Source organism: Hylobates moloch, unplaced genomic scaffold (genome assembly GCF_009828535.3).
Source record: "Hylobates moloch isolate HMO894 unplaced genomic scaffold, HMol_V3 SCAFFOLD_14, whole genome shotgun sequence".
NCBI classification, from domain to species: domain Eukaryota; kingdom Metazoa; phylum Chordata; class Mammalia; order Primates; family Hylobatidae; genus Hylobates; species Hylobates moloch.
Genome location: NW_026652289.1, coordinates 11,942,572 through 11,960,767, shown reverse-complemented (window position 1 = coordinate 11,960,767; position 18,196 = coordinate 11,942,572). Strand labels below are relative to the sequence as shown.

Here is an 18,196-nt window from a genome sequence, read left to right as displayed (position 1 = left end):
ATTGTGCCACTGTACTCCAGCCTAGGCAACAGAGTGAGATCCTGTCCCATTAAAAAAAAAAAAAAAGGCTGTATAGGTGATTCTTTTATACAATGTGTATTGAATACCACCCATCAAAGCTATTTTATTGTGAGTTTTAACATATTCCATAAAATGACACATGTACAGTGTAGTAAACACAGTTGTTTGTGGTAGTTATGTTTTGTAAATTTACCTCAAACGCTGCATGAGTGAATTCTGAATCATTGCCCCTTGCGTTAGATTCCTTCCAGTGTATGGTCATGTCATTTTTGTCAATGCATGTTTGTCAATCAATACGTGACCTTGCTTCATGTGTGTTTCTGTTTAAAGACACCATAGTTACTAATTGTTGATAACATTGCTAACAGTGATAACATTGTGCTCAAGACAGATAGCACTAGAACTCATGCCTGCATGAAGCTTATCTAGCACAAATTTTCTCCCTAAGGCACATCACATCCTTACGCTTAGGAACACCAGACAGCCCTTCAGCACTGCACTTGGGAGCCATTTTAAACAACGAAATGACCCCCAGAAAGCACACATGCAAAAAAACATGGTACTAAATAGACGGCCAAAGGACCCTTGTTTATGATACGTGAGCTGAAACGAGGGCAGAACATTGCCTTTGTCTACCTCAGCTGGGAATGTGTGCAATAGGTGCCTGCAGTTTTCCACCACACTGTGCACATGTGCATATCTACAGATGACTGCAGTATTGCTGGGAGTATTGATTTGGGGGCTACAAATAAATTTTAGCAAGCAGGCAAATTGGCATATATGGATTCCATGAGTAATGAGAATCACTTGGAATTGTGAAGCAAATACGTATGTAACCACCACCCATAAGAAATAGAACATTACCAGCACCACCACCCCCTTCCTGCCAAGGAGGCTCAGTCCACATTCAGAAAGTTCTAAACTTTAAAGGATTTTCTGATTGACCTTAAATCTGTCTCTGGCTTTTACTCCCAAGTTGTGCCTCTGAAGTGTTATCCCCTCCCCCACTTTTATTTGAAGAGAAATGTTGAAGATAAATGTATTCTGAAGTCTCGAAATTAGACATCATGTTCTTCACTCTCTGGGTGTATAGCACAGGGCATAGATTTCAGACCCTTCACCATCTTGCTCTTCTGTTTTTTCCTCTGGATAACTTCTAGGTAGTTGAGGTTCCTTTTCATATGTGGCCTCCATGTTTCAGTAATTGAGGAGAGACACTGCTAATAATGCAACAAAATGAGAGCCACCATTCCCTAGGGCTTGCCCCCTTCCAAGTCTAATTTGGAATCTCACTGGCACACCCTAAGGTAGGCCCCCTGTAAAGTCCTGTTGTCTCTTCATAGGAGTTCCTGACTCTCCAGCTTTCCATGGCTTTTCAGAGTTGAGGTTTTTTGTTCTGTATTGTTCCCCATATGCTTCAGGAGTTGAATACCCATTGGGTTTTATATTTTAATCCCAAGAACTTTTAGAAGTTTGGATGCACTGCTAAGTGTTTCTGCCTGTGCCTTAGCCGTTGTTTCTGTGTTTTGTCTTACTTCTAGTTCTTTTACTCTGCATCTCTCCTTTTGACTAGTGGGGTGTGCATTAACTTCATTATGCATCTCTGTCTTTCAAAAAATATTCTGTTTGCCTCTTTGCAGTGAAGATCTTTTAAATTTTATAACTCAATATAATCTTTTCTTTCTAGTTATATTAAGCACAGTTAACAACTTTTATTTCTCAATTCTCCATTTATTCTTTGATTAGTCATCAAACATTTATTGAACGTGTATTGTAAGCCAAGTTCTTTGGACCTCCAGCATCTAATAACCATGAGTAAGAAGCAACTTGAAGAGGTTTAAGGATAGGTACAGACTCCTAAATAATTATGCTTGCAAGATGTATGTGGAATGCGAGCGATACCTATGGGGTTACAGAAGAAAGGCACGTTTATAGAAAGTAGCTGGATCTTTTTGAAAAAACAGTTTCATTGAGATAAACTTCATATATCTTACAATTCACGCATTTGAAGTGTACAATCCAGTGGTTTTTAAAGTTGTGCAACCATCACCACAGTCAGTTTTAGAACATTCATAATCATTTGTCGTCACTCCCCAATTCTCCCTCCCCACACCTATTCTCTCCCCACTATCCCCTGGCCCAGACAATTACTTACCTACTTTCTGTCTGTATTTGTCTATTCTGGACACTTTAAAAAATATTCCTCTGTCTATGATTATATATCATTTGACTGGCAGCTCCCAATCCGCCCCCCCCCCCCCCATAACCACCTAAGCCTCTGGTAACCACCATTCTACTCTCTACTTCTGTGAGATCAACTTTTTAAAATGTCATGAGTGAGATTATACAGTATGTGTCTTTCTTTGCCTGTCTTATTTCATTTAACATAATTCAGAGAAACACAAAACCACTGAGGCTAGGCATGGTGGCTCATGCCTATAATCCCAGCACTTTGGGAGGCTGAGGTGAGTGGATCACTTGACATCAAGAGTTTGAGACCAGGCTGGCCATGATGAAACCCTGTCTTTATCAAAAACAAAACAAGTCAACAACAACAACAACAAACCACATTGAGATATCACCTCGTATCTGCCAGGATGGCTATTACGAAAAAGACAAAATACAAATGTTGACTAGGTTATGAAGAAAAGGAACTGTTGCACACTGTTGGTGGGAATAAATCCGTACAGCCATTGTGGCAAACAGTATGGAGATTTCTCAAAATATTAAAAATAGGACGACCATATGATCCAGCAGTCTTACTACTGGATAAATGGAATAAAATCAGCATCGAAGAGGTATCTGTATTCCTGTGTTCGTTGCAACACTATTCACAATAGCTGAGATGTGGATCAACCTAAGTGACCATCAGTGGATGAATGGATAAAGAAAGTATGGTATACATACACAGTAGAATACTCTTCAGCCATAAAAAAGGAAATCCTGTTCAACAACATGGATGAGCCTAGAGGACATTATGTGAAGTGAAATAAGCTAGACACAGAGAGACAACACATGATCTCCCTCATATGTGGCATCTGAAAAAGTAGCTGAATCTTGATGCATGTTTTTATTCCTATAATTCCTTTGTGTTTGTGTCCTTCCTCTTCCCTGCTCTGCAGAGTAGAGCAGTCCATTAGGTGCCTTCCTCCCACCACTTGAATTTAAGCATCACTGCAGTTGGCCTAGTTGGTGGACATGCTTTTGTCTGTTGTTTAGCAAATTATGCAAATCTGACTTTCTTGTCAAAGTCCATGTTTGTCATTCTAGGAATGTATGATTTTAAGAACTTCTCTTAACCCAGTCCACCAGGTGAGATTTTTGCTAAACCTTACATGGGTATGTAGAAGATTCATTTTCTTATAAACCTTTTGTCTCTACCATCTAAATCTTTGGTTGACTGTTCCCTCCCCTGGTTTTCTTGTCACTCCAGTGCTGTCTCCCTTCTACCCTGTGAAGAGCTTGAAATATAAGGCGAAGGCAGGGAACTGAATTGTGCATGAAGGCATGCAATCAACAAGGCAGGTGGCTCAGTAATGCCTACCTGATTCCTGCTCCCACTATCCATTTCACAAGCTTAGGCATTTCCTTTACTTGCTGTCATAGTAACCAGGACTCCTGCCAGTCTTCCCGTTTATCTTTTATCTGTGAGTGCATCTGAAGGGGGATGGGGAGTATAGAAACCTCTCAGCAAGAGGATCATGGACTTTAAAATGTCCTCAGAATAGCAAGCAGGGTACCTTCATTTTGGCATTGTTTCTAGCTGATGCAGTAGTATTTACCACAAATAGTCACCCACTGGGGTTGTCATTTTTCCATTTCACATTGAGACAAGACTCCAATATTATTGGTGAGAAAGAGTGAAACTTTTATGTTCCTTAAATTAGTGTTGGAGAAGATCATTGCTTAAAATCTTTCACAAACTGCAATTCAGCCAGAGTCATTCATCTTTGGGAGGATGCAAAGCCAGCTAGCTTCCTACTAGAGTGCGGTTCTCACTTTTGTTTGCACCTGGGGAGCTTTAAAAAAATCTTAGTGTCCAAGATTTTTGAATCCCTAAGCCAATTGAATTGAAATATCTGAGGATAAGATGCAGGCACCTTTATTTTTAAAGCTCCCAGGTGGTGATTTCAGTGCTGAGGAATTCCTTGGTGATTTCTGCCCTTTTTCTTTTGACTACCCAAATCATGAAAGGAATGATTGATTATATGCAAGTGAGCCCCCAAATTTGTCCTTAAATGAATGACATCTGAATGATATTCTTTGATTTGAAACCTCGGAAATTAGTTGATTAAGGAACAAAGGTACACTATTATTTGAGCTACAGAGATTAATGTTAACCAAGGCACATGACTAACTAATATATAGCTGACAACTAGTAAGTTCACACAAGGTTAGATCTCCTATAATTATGTCTTCCCTCCTGCTCAGTGGGTTCGTATTTTAAATTTATTCGCTCATAGCCTTTTGATTCCAATGCTGGTATTGATGGCTTAGCAGGCACTTGGTGCAGGGGCCCCTTGGATGGGTAAGTGTAGTTTAAGACTTAAAGGCATTTTGCCTACCTTGCAGCTCAAGTTGCTTTACTCCTCAGTCATCTGCTTTTTACGTTTGCAAATTCAGCCATGCATTATCTCACTGAGAAGATAACGATGCCTCTGCCTTGTTCTTGGGTCCTTCGTTTTGGCCCAGGATTAAGCTGTGCTAAACTCAGATCAGTTACTGGACCAGTTATTGGCTTCTTGCTCCTGTTTTCTTTTTAACCTCCATTCTTCCCTGAGTTCTTTTTGTTTTCATCACATAGCCCAAAGAATACTTCTTAATGTTGGATTTCCCAGGTCTCAAGAGTCTTATTCCTGGCTGCATGGCCATAGAATGGGCAGGCTCCTGTTTCCACATCCCTTGGCTTCATTGGCCACTGTGGTGTCAGGGCCAGACTTGGTCTTGTCCTGTCACGTCTTTCTGGTGCACTCTGATTCTGGGACCAGTACTTCTAGATTCCAGTTTTTCCTCTCATTCCCTGAGAGACAGAGTAACCAGTTGTAATAATTAATGATGCTGGAAGTACCAGCTTGCAAGACTCTTTCAGTAACCTCTGGAAGCCACCTGTTTATATCTCTCTGATTATTACTATATTGTTAAAAGCCTGGATGGACATGGAGTCAGTGAATGAGTTTTCAGTGTCCAAGTGTAGATCTGGGACTTGAAGACAGAATTTACAAATTATGGCATCTGTGGCAAGATAGCGGTTGGGATAGATTTAGGAGAAGAAATTCTTTTAAGGAAAAATTGAATTTGTTGCAAAAGAAGTTTGTCTCTGAAACACCTTTTAATTGCTCATCGTAAAAGAAATCAGAGTGTAAAAGAAAAAAAAAAATGGAATACTCCACTTGTTTTACTACCTAGGGAAGACTAATACCTTGCATAGTCATCCATACTTTTTTCCATGTTTGTCTACATAGTCCTTTTTTTTCTTTTGGAAGATATATGGATGTACTCTCCATGCTGATTTTATTTTATTATTAAAATGTTTTTATGCCAGTATGTAAGGATCATTCTCCACCCCAACCCCGACAGGGTTTCACTCTGTTACCCAGGATGGAGTGTGGTGCCACTGTCATGGCTCACTGCAGCCTCATCTTCCCTGGCCTCAAGCAATCCTCCTATCTTAGCTTCCTGAGTAGCTGGGACTACAGGTGTGTCCCACCATGCCCAGCTAATTATTATTGTTATTTTTTTTTTGTATTTTGTAGAGACGGGATTTAACCATGTTGCTCAGGCTGGTCTCGAACTCCTGGGCTCAAGCGATCTGCCTGCTTCAGCCTCCCAATCATCCATGGTTTTTTTTTTTTTTTTAATTTCTATAGGTGTTTTTGGGAACAGGTGGTGTTTGGTTACATTAATAAGTTCTTTAGTGGTGATTTCTGAGATCTTGGTGGATTTTTAAATGGTTGTATAGTACTTAATCAGTGGAAATCATTTATTGAACCAGTCTCCATTGGGCAATTAGATTTGCATTCGTTCACTATCCTAATAACTTTATGATGAGCATTTTCATAGCTAAGTCTGGTACATGGGTATGGTAGTTTGCTTAAATTCCTAGAATGCTGGGTGTGTCCCGCAGACCCTGGCCTACGGATGAAATGAGTACTCAGACACAGGTATGCAGTGTAAGAGCAGCTAGTTGACTGCCTGGCTCTAGTGGCCAGAGCAGCCCTAAGAAGCTGGAGCTGCTTGGTTTTATTCAGTGCCGGCACAATGCTGAAAACCTGGAGCAAACACAACCTGTAGGTAATTAACATTTATTGCTCCCCTTTCAGAGAACCTCATGCGGGAGGATGATCAAAGGTCAGTTCCTGGTCAACATAAGTAAACAAGCCTCTTTAAGATAAATTCCCCTACACTCCCTTGTACCTACTCCTTGGCCTCTGCCTCAGGGTTATAGAACAGCTGCCTTCAGCTGTTCTCCCCTGGGGCTCTGCAGAACATTCCAACCTTTCAGAAGGTTTGGGTCCTTTCCCTGTAGTTTTTCCCACCACTCTGACTGATCCCCCACACTAGAAGTAGCTGTGGAGTTAAAGGTATACACATTTTAAATTAATATACATTGCCAAATTGTCTTCCAGAAAGTTTACATTTTTACCAACAGTGTAGGTGAGTGTTTGAAGAAACTGAAATCTTAATGTTCTAGGCAAGATAGTGCCATAGGTGGAAGAAAACAAAGGCTTTTACCTATACTAAATTCAGTACCCATGCTGATTCTACCCCAAATATAAATTTCATCAGAATTTTCTCCCTTCCTTTCTTTTGTCTGCTGTTAGTTCAGACCCACTCTGAGAGCACCCAAAGTGGCCCTCTTTCCCTCCTGACAGGGTATTCATTTTTCAGGGTCTGGCTGAAATCTGCTTTCTTTAACCAACCAGTTAGTAGTAGTAATTCCTTCTTTTGAGTTCTTGTGGCATCATTGCTTTTCACGTCAGTATTGCCTGTGTTTGAATCTGCCTTTTATTAGTAACTTACAAGTGTCTGTCTCCCTATCTGTATCACAGACTTTTTAGGGACAGGGACTTGGTGTTCCATTTCCCTGCAGCTACCCTTTTGGAGATGGGCTTCCTAGCGAGCAGCTTGGACATACTTGTCTTGAGGAAGACACTTTGAGAGGAATGTTTCCAGATAAATGTTAAGTTGAACCAAAATGGCAGTTTCCTAAGTTTCAACCTACATTTCTGATACCCGCAGAATTTGGTCTGCCCATAAGAGATCGTTCACTTTGCCCTTTCACTCCACATGCAGGTGTCAGGATATATGAATCTCCTGTGTACACTCGACTTGTGCCATTTAAGTTATTTTAAAATGGCTTCCCCATAAAGATGTGTGATGTTTTCTCGCATGTAACTGTTTCTCAGAAAGATGATTATATAAATACCATGTTCACGAGTGCTTTTTAGTTAATATATTAACTTAAGCAGTTCTTAAGATTCTATACTATAGCCTAACAATTAAATGACCACTTGAAAAGCCTGACCTGTGAATCTGCAGTATTTTTTTTTCAACATTATTTAAAAATTTTTAAAATTTGGGGTATTTTTGTTTTTGCAGAGCACACAGCATTGGTTTATTAAGAGAGTTTTTCTCTGCATTATACTATTTGTTATTTTCTTATTATACTTTATGTACAGGTAGACCCTTGAACAGTGTAGGGGTGTGCATAGTTGAAAATCTGTGTGTAAACTTTTGACTCCCCAGAAACTTCACCAATAGCCTACTGTTGACCTGGAAGCCTTACCAATGTTATTTTGCATGTTATGTGTATTATATACTGTATTACAATAAAGTAAGCTAGAGAGCAAGTTTTTTTTTTCCAAAATGTTGTGACTCTTCAAAAATTTTTCCAATATATTTATCGAATAAAATTTGCTTGTAAGTGGACCTACACAGTTTCAACCTGTATTGCTCCAGGGTCACTGTATTTTGGTTCCTGTCTCTTCTTTCCCCTCCCATTTACCTACTTTTTAAAAGCCTGCTAAGTCTTTATTCATTAGTTACTCCATATTTCTTTTTCTTTTTTTTTTTTTTTTTTTGAGACAGAGTCTCAGCTCACTGCAACCTCCTTCTGGGTCTGGCTCAAGTAATTTTTGAGCCTCAGCCACCCGAGTAGCTGGGACTACAGGCATGCACCACCATGCCTGGCTAATTTTTATATTTTCAGTAGAGATGGGGTTTCGCCATGTTGGCCAGGCTGGTCTCAAACTCCTGGCCTCAAGTGATCTGCCCGCCTTGGCATCCCAAAGTGCTGGGATTACAGGAAAGAATCACTGTGCCCAGCCTACTCCATGTTTCTTAAAAATGGCCTATTTAATATGATTCATAAGCAAAGGAGTATAGCATTTAAATTTTAATAAGTGTTTTCTATCTTTGACCTTTACAAAGCTTATAAAGGTTACTTTTCTAGTCACTTCAAGTTATAACTTCAGGTTCAGCCTGTAGAGGTAAGTAATCACAATTGAACTTGTACGTAGGCATCTTTATGTTTCTTAGTGTTCTAGACTTGTCCTTATTGAATTTTATTCTAATTTAAATAGTAGTTTCTGTGTTCGATAATTTTTATTCCTTAATTACTTAGAGGACTGAAACTCCTGATTCAATAAATTGTTGGGCAAAAGAGGTTCTGTGCAATGAAGAATATTTCATCAAACAGTTCCTATGGAATCAATTTCATAGTTGGGCTTTGCTTATGTCATTAGGCAAGGCTGGCACTTCACATATTTTTATGTAGATGGTTCTCCCAAGGTCTGCTAGAACTTCAGCCACTTTCCATGTCACCCATCTGACTGTTGAAAAGTTAGGGCTCACAAATTTTCACATTGCTGTGAGAATGTCAATGCAGAATTCACAGGGACATCCTTTCTATTTGAAAATTTAAATTGCAAGGAAATTTTTTAAAGGAAGTAAGATTTGGAATTAAGATTCAGCAAAGAATGGGAAAGACTTTTACATGTACATTTTCACAGGTTTTGACAGTTCTCTGTCTTGGCTCTGCCTTCCCTGAGTCCTGCCAGCTCTTGAGTGTTGTATAACTTTTTGTAACGTGAGGCGGGCAAGGTGTAGGTAGATGCTGCATGCTGTTGAATGTTGTGGATTCTATATGTGCTTTATTTTCTGGGGAACTAGGGTGTGGTAGTGCTAGCTGGGTACATTGGAGGCCACTGGCTTAAAACTGTCTTTCCCGTAGAGTCTAATTTCCAAGATAATTTTGTTGACAAGTTTCTCTTCTGGGATGAAAATACGTTTAATTAGGTTAAACGTTGGTCATTGACCAGTGGTGGTGGTTATGATACTTCCATGAATTCTTAGCTTCGGTAACCTTCCTGAGTGGGGATTTTATTTGGGGGACAAGGAGAGATTCCTTTCTTCCTTTCATTCTTCCCACCTTTTTGCTCTCATCTTTTACTACAGCAACTTTTCCCATTAGCATCTCTAGAACTGTGGTTTTCAAAATATGGTTTGAGGACTCTTAGGCTTTACGGGGGACCCTTTTAAGAGATCATTGTGAAAACAGTAGTGAGTAGAAAAGCTGGTACCTTAGCATGAATCTAGTCAGCAGCATTAACTTTTCCTAGCAGTACATGTATTCTTCATCGCTATGCAGTTGCACTTTTCAAAACTGGCTTCACTGCAGAATGTCCTTCAGAATAACGAGTGGTACTAGAGTAGTATTCAGTCTTGGTCGGGGCTTTAAGAAGTTGTTGAGTTCAACCTCCCACCCATGCAGATATTAATCCGACAGCCATCCTGTATCTATTTATGTACTTCAAGTGATGGGAAGGTCACTACTTCACAAGGCAGCCCACTTCATTTTCATACAGCTGTATATTTTTGGAAATGTGTCCTTGTTTACAAAATACGGCTTGATTTCTCTAATTTTTACCCTTTGATTCTAGTCCACTCTTGGAATCCAATCAAAATAAAATAAATCTACCTTTTGCATAATAGCCCTGCAGATATTTGAAGTTAGCTCTTGGGTTTTCCCTAAGTCTTCTTTTGTAGGCTAAACATTAGTTTTAGTAATTAATATCAAAAATTAGCTTTAATTTTTTTCTAGGATTACCTTTTTTTAAGTATTATACTATTTAGTTAAATTTTTGGATAGTACTTTATCTTACCTAATCAGCAAATAATTTTAATGTAATTTTAACATTTATATTTGTATGTGTATTGGAATTTAATATTTGAAATGTATAAAATATTTAATATTTAATTTCACTTCTAGATGAATTGTAGATATTTTTGAAATACAGTATTGGTGTGAACAGCATTTTGGTACTGCGTGAAGTAAATGGGAAAACATTAGTATTGTAATTTTGCCTCAGTGTTAAAGTTACCATCTTGATAGTGAGCTTTGTTGTATATGAAAAGTGGCTTCAAGTTATGTTAGAGATAGAAGGAAACTTAGAGTTCCTTGAGGAAAGATAGGAGTAAGTAAGCAAGAGACCCTCTTAAGGAGGTACAATTGGCACTGCTATTTCTAGCACCTGTTCGATGATGTGTGGACCATTTTAGACGTTGGGAATACAGTCATGTACAAGACAGACAAAGGTCCTTGCTCTTCTGTAGCTTACATTCTAGTTACTGAAAGAATATTTTTAGATTGCTGTAGTGCTGTTAGAAGTAAAAAAGAATGGCATCAGGAGAACTGGGGGATGGGGGTGCATTTTGGGTAATGAAGATATTAGAATGGGGGGGCATAAAAAGAAAGACTTTCATCAAACTTTGTATGCCTCCAGCAGATGTTGAGAATTGCAGTATGAATGTCGTTTATTCATGTGAAGCTTGTAGCAACAGGAAAATTGAGAACTACTAATTTAGCAGATGAGGAAACTGAGGTACAAGTTTAAAATTGATAAATTTTAATAACATATCCAGATTTGTATAACTCACTAGTGAATGAGCTAGGACTAGAATCATAGTCCTAGTTTTCCTAGTTCCCATTCCCATTCATTCATTCTTTTCTGTATTTTTTTTTTTCAAATGAATGTTTTCAGCCCTCAGTCTGTGCCTTGCCAAAAATGTGTTTCATTGATGCATTTGGTAGGTTGAAGGAAAGAGTTGAAGGAGTTGCTTTCAGATGGTGTGAGAGAAGCCTTTCAGAAGCCTGCACAACTTCTCTTAGAATAGTTGGAATTGAGTGGTTCAGAGACCTTATAAATGAGAATTATGGCAGCAAGATCATTAGCTTCCTGTAAACTATATGCTTTTATAAGTTGAACATTGTCCTGGATTGAGCAGAACTTTTTCCCCTCTAAGCGTAAGAATTTTATTTTAATAGATCTATAGGTTTCACCAAATGAGGAACATTGAAGTTGGCAACCTGGGTTGATAAAGACATTATTAGGAGCTTGGCAGATGGAATAGTGGATTAGTGGAATCAGTTCTGAGCCCTGCAGTGAGTTCAACAGCCAAACTGATGGTGTTCGTCAGATGGAACCCAATGTGTCTACCTGATGACATATCCCATGAGGAATACACCCTCTATACCTCAGTCAGTGGCCCAGGCTCATGGTTTTATTTGTGGTGCATTTTAGGGTACATGGATTAAGGACCTGCCAGCTTCCCTCAGCCCATCACAATGTAGAACAGAGGTTGGCCAGATAGTAAATAGTTTAGGCTCTGGGGCCATATGGTCTCTTGTAATTACAGATCTACCTTTAGCACAGAAGTAGCCATAGACTATGCAGATGTGTGAGTTGGCTGTGTTCCAGTCAGACTTTATTTGCAAATACAGGTAGCAAGCCAGATTTGGCCCAAGAGCCCTGGTTTGCCAACCCTGCTTTATGGTGAGGTAAGGTCTACGGGGCATTATTTTTGCTCCTCCTTCCACCTTTCTTTTTATACTTCTGGGTGTTTTGAAATTAAAGTGAGGTGAATGTGGCCATTCCAGTAGTCTACAGTTTGACCTTGACATACCGAAGTCAAACAATTTTTTTTTATATATTTTCCTAAGTTACATTCTTGTTAGGTAGCCTTTCCCCTTTTTGAGACAGATGTAAGAAGAAAATGTTTTTTACTTTGTGAGCTCTTACTTCAGAAGAGGGTAATGAGTTTTATACTGTAAACACTTCAGTTGGAACTTAAAAGATATTGAGATATATTCCTTTTTAATCAGGCAAAACTGGAATTGAAATTTATTTGGGTAGCTAATCAGAAAACTAATCAGTCAAAGGTTTTTTTCCTTTTTCTTTTGAGTGCAGGTAACAAAGCTGAGACCCGACTCTTTATGTGGATAGACTGTTCCTTTACCTTATCATAAGTTAATTGATATAATGCCAGGTCAAGAAACAGCATTTTCAGTTAAATGAAATACTGTGCTGCTGTTAATAATGAGTCCTCTGCAGATGTATGGCGATGTCTTTGTGAGCTATAATGAAATGTGAGAAGAATGTAGTCTTCATATGATTAGAACTGTCTAGGAATGTGTTTGATACAATCATAAGGATAAATTGCCTTAGACTTTTTACCTAGTGTTAATGGGAAGAGATTTTGGCCTGAATTTTTATTGTCTTCAGGAAATTTCTGTTTTATCTTAAGGTTGGTTAAATATATAAACATCATGATTCAGTAGGAATTTTAAAAATCCCTAATGGACTTCAATATGAAAAGAAAGTAAAGAATTTTTTTTCTAAGCCTTAAGCCAATACTTAGCACATTTCGTACCATTTTAGCAGCACTTGTCAGAAAGAAAATTTTAAAAACATAGTGGATTTTGTTTGGTTGCCAGAATGCACACTTAAACTTGTTCTGCAGTTTTCTCTTCATTTGATCCCCAAATGAACCTCTGGAAGGTAGCCTTTTCTTAAGTTTCCTCCTGCACTTTAAAATCACCCTGCTTGCACCTCTTCACGTAGGTCTTTGAGGAGACGTGCACCTTGTCTTTGCCAAGGTGTGCCTCTGGCTTCCTCCCCGACGGTTTCCACAGCTTTCCTTCTCCTTGCAGCAGGCGTTTCCACTTAATAGCTGCCCTGTCAGCATCTCTCTAGAGATCCAATCCCAAATCTGTAAACCTCCTTGGCTTTTTTTTATGAAGATAAAAATACGTAACAATAAGACACTAGACCATAGAGTAGTTATCCAGTAAATCATAGCTGTCATCGTTGTTATTTTAGAAATCCTACATTTTATCCTCTTGCGTGGTCCGCTTCTTTTCGACTACCAGCTTGCCCATGTGTTTTCTCCTAAAACACGTTGCTCAAGTTGCTTGTCCCTGGAGCCTGGGCATTTTCTCCTCCTCACCATTGTTCTCACACCTCTACCATGGGAACCTTGGCAGCCTGCTTTCTGGCCCCATCTCGCTAAATGCCCATGCAGCTACCACACTGCGGCTTTTTCTTGATCTCTGTCCTCTACCCCATTGTCATTCTGGACAAGGCAGTCTCCCGATTTTCCTTGTCCTATTTGACGATACGTTTTATATTTGCTTCTCTGACTTTGAGTAGTCCTCTTGTTAGCCCCTAAATGTTTGTGCTACCCAAGGTTCTGCTGGTGATCTCCTTTCCTCTCCCCCTCCACCCTTTCTATTGATCTCACCTCCTTCTCAGGCTTCAGAGAGCCGTCTGTGCAGGTGACTATGAAATGTGTATTTCTCATCCACCTGCTTTGAGCTTAAGATTTACATCTGGAGAGGTCAACCTAGGGGAGCCATGGCATCTGAGACTCAGCATGTCTTAAACCAGGTTCATCTCTTACTGTCCTCACCAGCTTCTCCAGCTCTCTTTTTAGCTGTAGTGTCAGTTCCACTCTCCCAGCCACCAGATTGTGGTGCCCTTCTTCACCACATCTTGCTTTCATTCTCCACATTGCATTCATTGCAGTTTTCAGGCTTATCCTTATAAAGTATCCTTTCTTCCAAAAATTGCTTGTGTATACATATGCATAGAGAGATAACTGATCTGGAAAGAAATCCACCAGAAAGTTTAATTCACCATCCAGTCATCTCTGGGTGATGGGATGCTATATTGTTCAAGCTTTTTTTTTTTTTTTTAATAACAGGCCTTAATTACTCATAGACTTGTGCCCAGCATATATCCAGTCTGTCTTCTCAGCACTCCCTTGCCCTGAACCCCATCACTGGGGCTCAGTTGCTGGTTCATTCATTCTTTGTACCTCTGGTCATCATTTTCCAGGCGCCTTTCAAGTAAACTTTCCTTAGTGAAACCCTTCTCCCAGCTGAATGTTTCTTCCTTCTGTGAACCCTCTGGTCTCTATGCTATTTCCTGTATTCTGCCCTCTGCTCTCCATACATGTGTATTTTGTGTTCTGTCCTTTATTAGATTGTAAGCTCTATGAGGGCAGAGTTTGGGTCTGATTACCCATCCTTTCCCCCTTTTGGTTACAGTCTCCCAGTTTTTCTTTGGGAGACAACCCCTTTCCCCCCTGGCTACAGTTTTGGTGGGATGGGCAGTTCAGGTGTCCTGCCAACAAGATGCTCTTCTCCTGGAATTTGAATTTTGAGTCATGGGATACAAGGACTGACAGTGATTGGCACTGATTCAGCCTGGCTGAGGTGCCCTGAAGAAGCCACTCATTAGTTCCTGCCTCCCAGATCCCTGGAGCTGCCCTGGTCCCTGAACTCTCCGAAGCCTGGTTCTTCAGATATTCCTTCATATCAGTGAGCTATCTCATATCCTTACAATAAATTCTCTCTCTAAGTTAACCGAAACCAGCTTCTGTTGCTTTTACCCAACGATTCCTACCAGTAGAGCTGTTATGATTGGAACTGAGCAGACTTAATCATTCTAGCTCTTATATTAATTCTGATGCTTTTTTTTCTTTTCTTTAAAAACAAAACAAAAACAGCCAGAGACTGCTGCTACTTTGAAACGTACGATAGAGGCCCTGATGGACAGAGGAGCAATAGTGAGGGACTTGGAAAACCTGGGTGAACGAGCGCTTCCTTACAGGATCTCTGCCCACAGTCAGCAGCACAACAGAGGCGGGTAAGTTTCTTCATGAAGAGCTTGGAAAACGTTTTTGATAGTAAAGAGTACTGTTCAATTACTATTAGAAGTTCTTAAAATTTCACATTCAGACCCCCGTTGCGCCTAGGTGTCCTTTGGGTACACACTCTGGCAGTCTTGTGTTGCAGATGGGATGTGATATGCTGGCCCTTCGTAGACTATGATCTGAGTTCAAAACTAGGCCATCCTAGGAGCAGAGGGCTTACCAAGTCTAGCTTGTGGAACCCTTTCCTGTCAACCTTAGCACTGTTTTCCCTGACATTTCTTTAACTTTTGCCTTTAAAATACCTTAGTGATGAACAGTGCTGTCCACATACATAGTGTATCTGTTTTAAACATATGCAGATAACAGAATGTGCTGTTTTTGACTAATGTTGTAACCCAAGCCTAATCCACAAAAGAAAAATGGTAATACCTACTCCAAGTAATGATCACAGTTTGGAATTTTGTCTCCTACTATGTACAGCAGCTTCCTCAAATACATGTCACAGATTTGATTCTGTAGTAATAACTATCTTTGTAGAAGTTCTTTGAGAACAATTTGTGGAATAGATTTGAATCTTCTCATGTTGTAGGATTTCCTAGGAGTGGGTGTTAGAGAAGATGGGAATCAGGTTTTAGCGCGGTGGGAAAAGTCCAAGAGTAGAAGAGTCAGCTCCCTCTGGCACTCAGCAACTCTGTGGCCTCCCCTTCTGTTTCCGGCTTCTTTGGGTACAGAACTCAGGTAATGGGTCTCCCATCTGCATTGCCACAAGGATCCAGCAAGACAGTCTCTGCAGATGTGCTCTGCGGCGAGAATGTTGCTTTTAGTTAGGTGAGTCTAGCTGTCTTGTGCAGGTACAGTATGTGTGTAGGGCCTGAGTGGAGTCGCGTCTCACATCGAGGCTTTCTTACTGCATTTAAACCTTCTGCCGTGCTGCATATTTCATCTTTTGATTGCTTCACCTTGTTTTGTGCTAGTGTTCAGCTTCTTGAGAACACCTCTGAAGAGAATGCCTGAGGCGTTGCTAGGCAACAGGAAATGCACAGTGGCTAGGCTTCTTCCACAGTCATAACAACAATGAGGGATGGAGAGCATGTGTGTCTGTTTCTTTTAAGCTTAATCACAAATGGGTGTGGTTTTAACAGTGCAGTTATGGATCCTTTTGCCTTTTTTGTTTAAAGAGGAGCATATAAAAACTGTCCGAGAGTTATTAGTGCAGTTCTTGGATGGAAGGCAGTGAAGGGAGAGAGAAGTCAGTTTCTTCACTCATGCAGTACTTCCACGGGTTTCTGCCCTTTTTTCAAGTAGAGGATTTGACTTTGTTGAGAGCTGGCATTACAAGCATCCTAGGATCTGCACTAACACGTAGTCTGAGTAATGCTGACGTCAGTTGTCTGAGGACCAGGCTCAAGAACTGCTGTGTTCACTCAGTTCATTTTCAGACCTCTGTGTGCAGTGGTGGGGGTTGGGGGTGAGTAGCCGTTTCTCTTTATGGGTGGAATAAATTCAGGTCCTGGAGGAGCCCACTAGGACCAAGCCAGAACTGCTGAGAACACTGGCCCTACTTCTGGGTTCCCTCCTGGCAAAGGTGCATGTGCCTCGCCGAGGAATATATTGCAGTCACTTAGTTCATTGACATTTAAAGATTTTATTGCTGGTTCTTTCACTTTCAGACTCCTCAACAAAGGAGAAGCAGTGTTCTGTATTATATATGTGTATTATATATAGACACAGAAAGGTGGTGCCCAGCTGCAGTGGGGGAGGTTCAGGCTTTAAGCCTATTTTCTGGGATAAATCAAAGTCTGGTATTTATTTGTTTAAGGTGATGTTTTTTAAAGTGTGGTCTCTGAAACGCTAATTCTGTAGAGATGCTCCATCAAAAAAAGAGAAGTAGGGTGTGTGTGAGCAATTAGATGTGGGAAGCCTTACATGATCGAATTCCTTCTGGAGGTTCACAGTGTACATTGGCACATAAATGATGAGAAGCCCTTCAGTAAGATCCGTTCGTTAATTCACTGTATTTGATTATGCTACCTTTTATTTCTATAATACTCATGAACATTCTCCACAGTGACTTTTGGGAAATGAGGATGTGAGAGGCGAGTGTAGTTTGAAGTTACTTGAATAAAGATTTGGAATTGGGTGGTACGTTTACATGTGTGCAGTGTGGAGCTTAAGGTTAGTCTGATATTCTCTTGGCTTCAGGCAGTGGCCCCGTAATCACTAACCCTAACCATGTCAGTACCAGGTATTTTGTTCATTTGGCAGATTCTTTGTGTGCATTAATCCATAGCCACAGAAAGTGTTAGAAACATGTAATAAGTGGATTATGTACTGGGAGGCTCGCTTTTCTGAAATGGTTGAGAAGAAACAGTGGTCTTATTGGTTACGTGTTTAGCATTCAAAGTTTGGCTCTTTTTGAACAGCCCTGCATGACACGTATCTGAAATTACGGCAAGGCACCGATTTGAATCCTGACAGTGGTGTGCAAGAGCCAGCTTTTGGCTGGCTAATGGAGTGAGCCTAGATGTTTCTGAGAGTCCACATTCTATCATGGTACTGTTGGTATCATGTGTTTGTTGCTTTTACGTTTTGTGGGGAGAAATGGTATGTCCTAGTGGTGTCCACAGGTCTCAGGTTGATTCTCACGATTGTCGTGGTTCCTGGTCTCAAGGAGTTTTCAGTCTAATCAGAGAGTTGGCTGCATAATGCTAACCTAGGCACCAGCTGAGGGAGTGTGTGTGAAAGTGCCCAGCACAGCAGGACTAAAGCTAGGCCTGGGGCTGACAGGTAGGTATCTCTGTTCCAATGACTTCACTGTGTATTGGGCAATTGCCTCTACTGTTCTCCCATGCCCAGCCCCCCTGCCCCCCAAATCAACTGCCTTACCACGTACATGCCCAGTAGGCTGGAAGAAAAGAGTAGGTAAGGGAGAGCCTGTTTTTTTAGGATTATCTGGGAAATTTGCCCAGAGGAGGAGGAGGGTATACTTTGGAAATGGTACCTGATGTTTATTATTATATCAAGACTATTTCCAGTTTATGCCAAAAATAAAAATATAGTCATTATATTTCAAATATTAGTTTGGTCAGACTCCACTTTAGAAACAGGTTGTGTTCCAGAAATTTGTCTGTAAGTCTGTTGTTTATAACTGAGAACTTATTTTCCCAGTGGAACAACT

The 18,196-nt window shown here is 40.3% G+C and overlaps 1 protein-coding gene across 1 annotated transcript in view; it reads left to right on the top strand.

The window, feature by feature from the left end:
• Positions 1-18,196, top strand: part of MRPS6 (mitochondrial ribosomal protein S6) — a 53,134-nt gene that overhangs the window by 21,932 nt on the left and 13,006 nt on the right. The window contains exon 2 of the mRNA XM_058427335.1: positions 14,872-15,011. Coding sequence (XP_058283318.1) covers positions 14,872-15,011 — 140 coding nt within the window. The remainder of the gene's footprint in view (positions 1-14,871; positions 15,012-18,196) is intronic.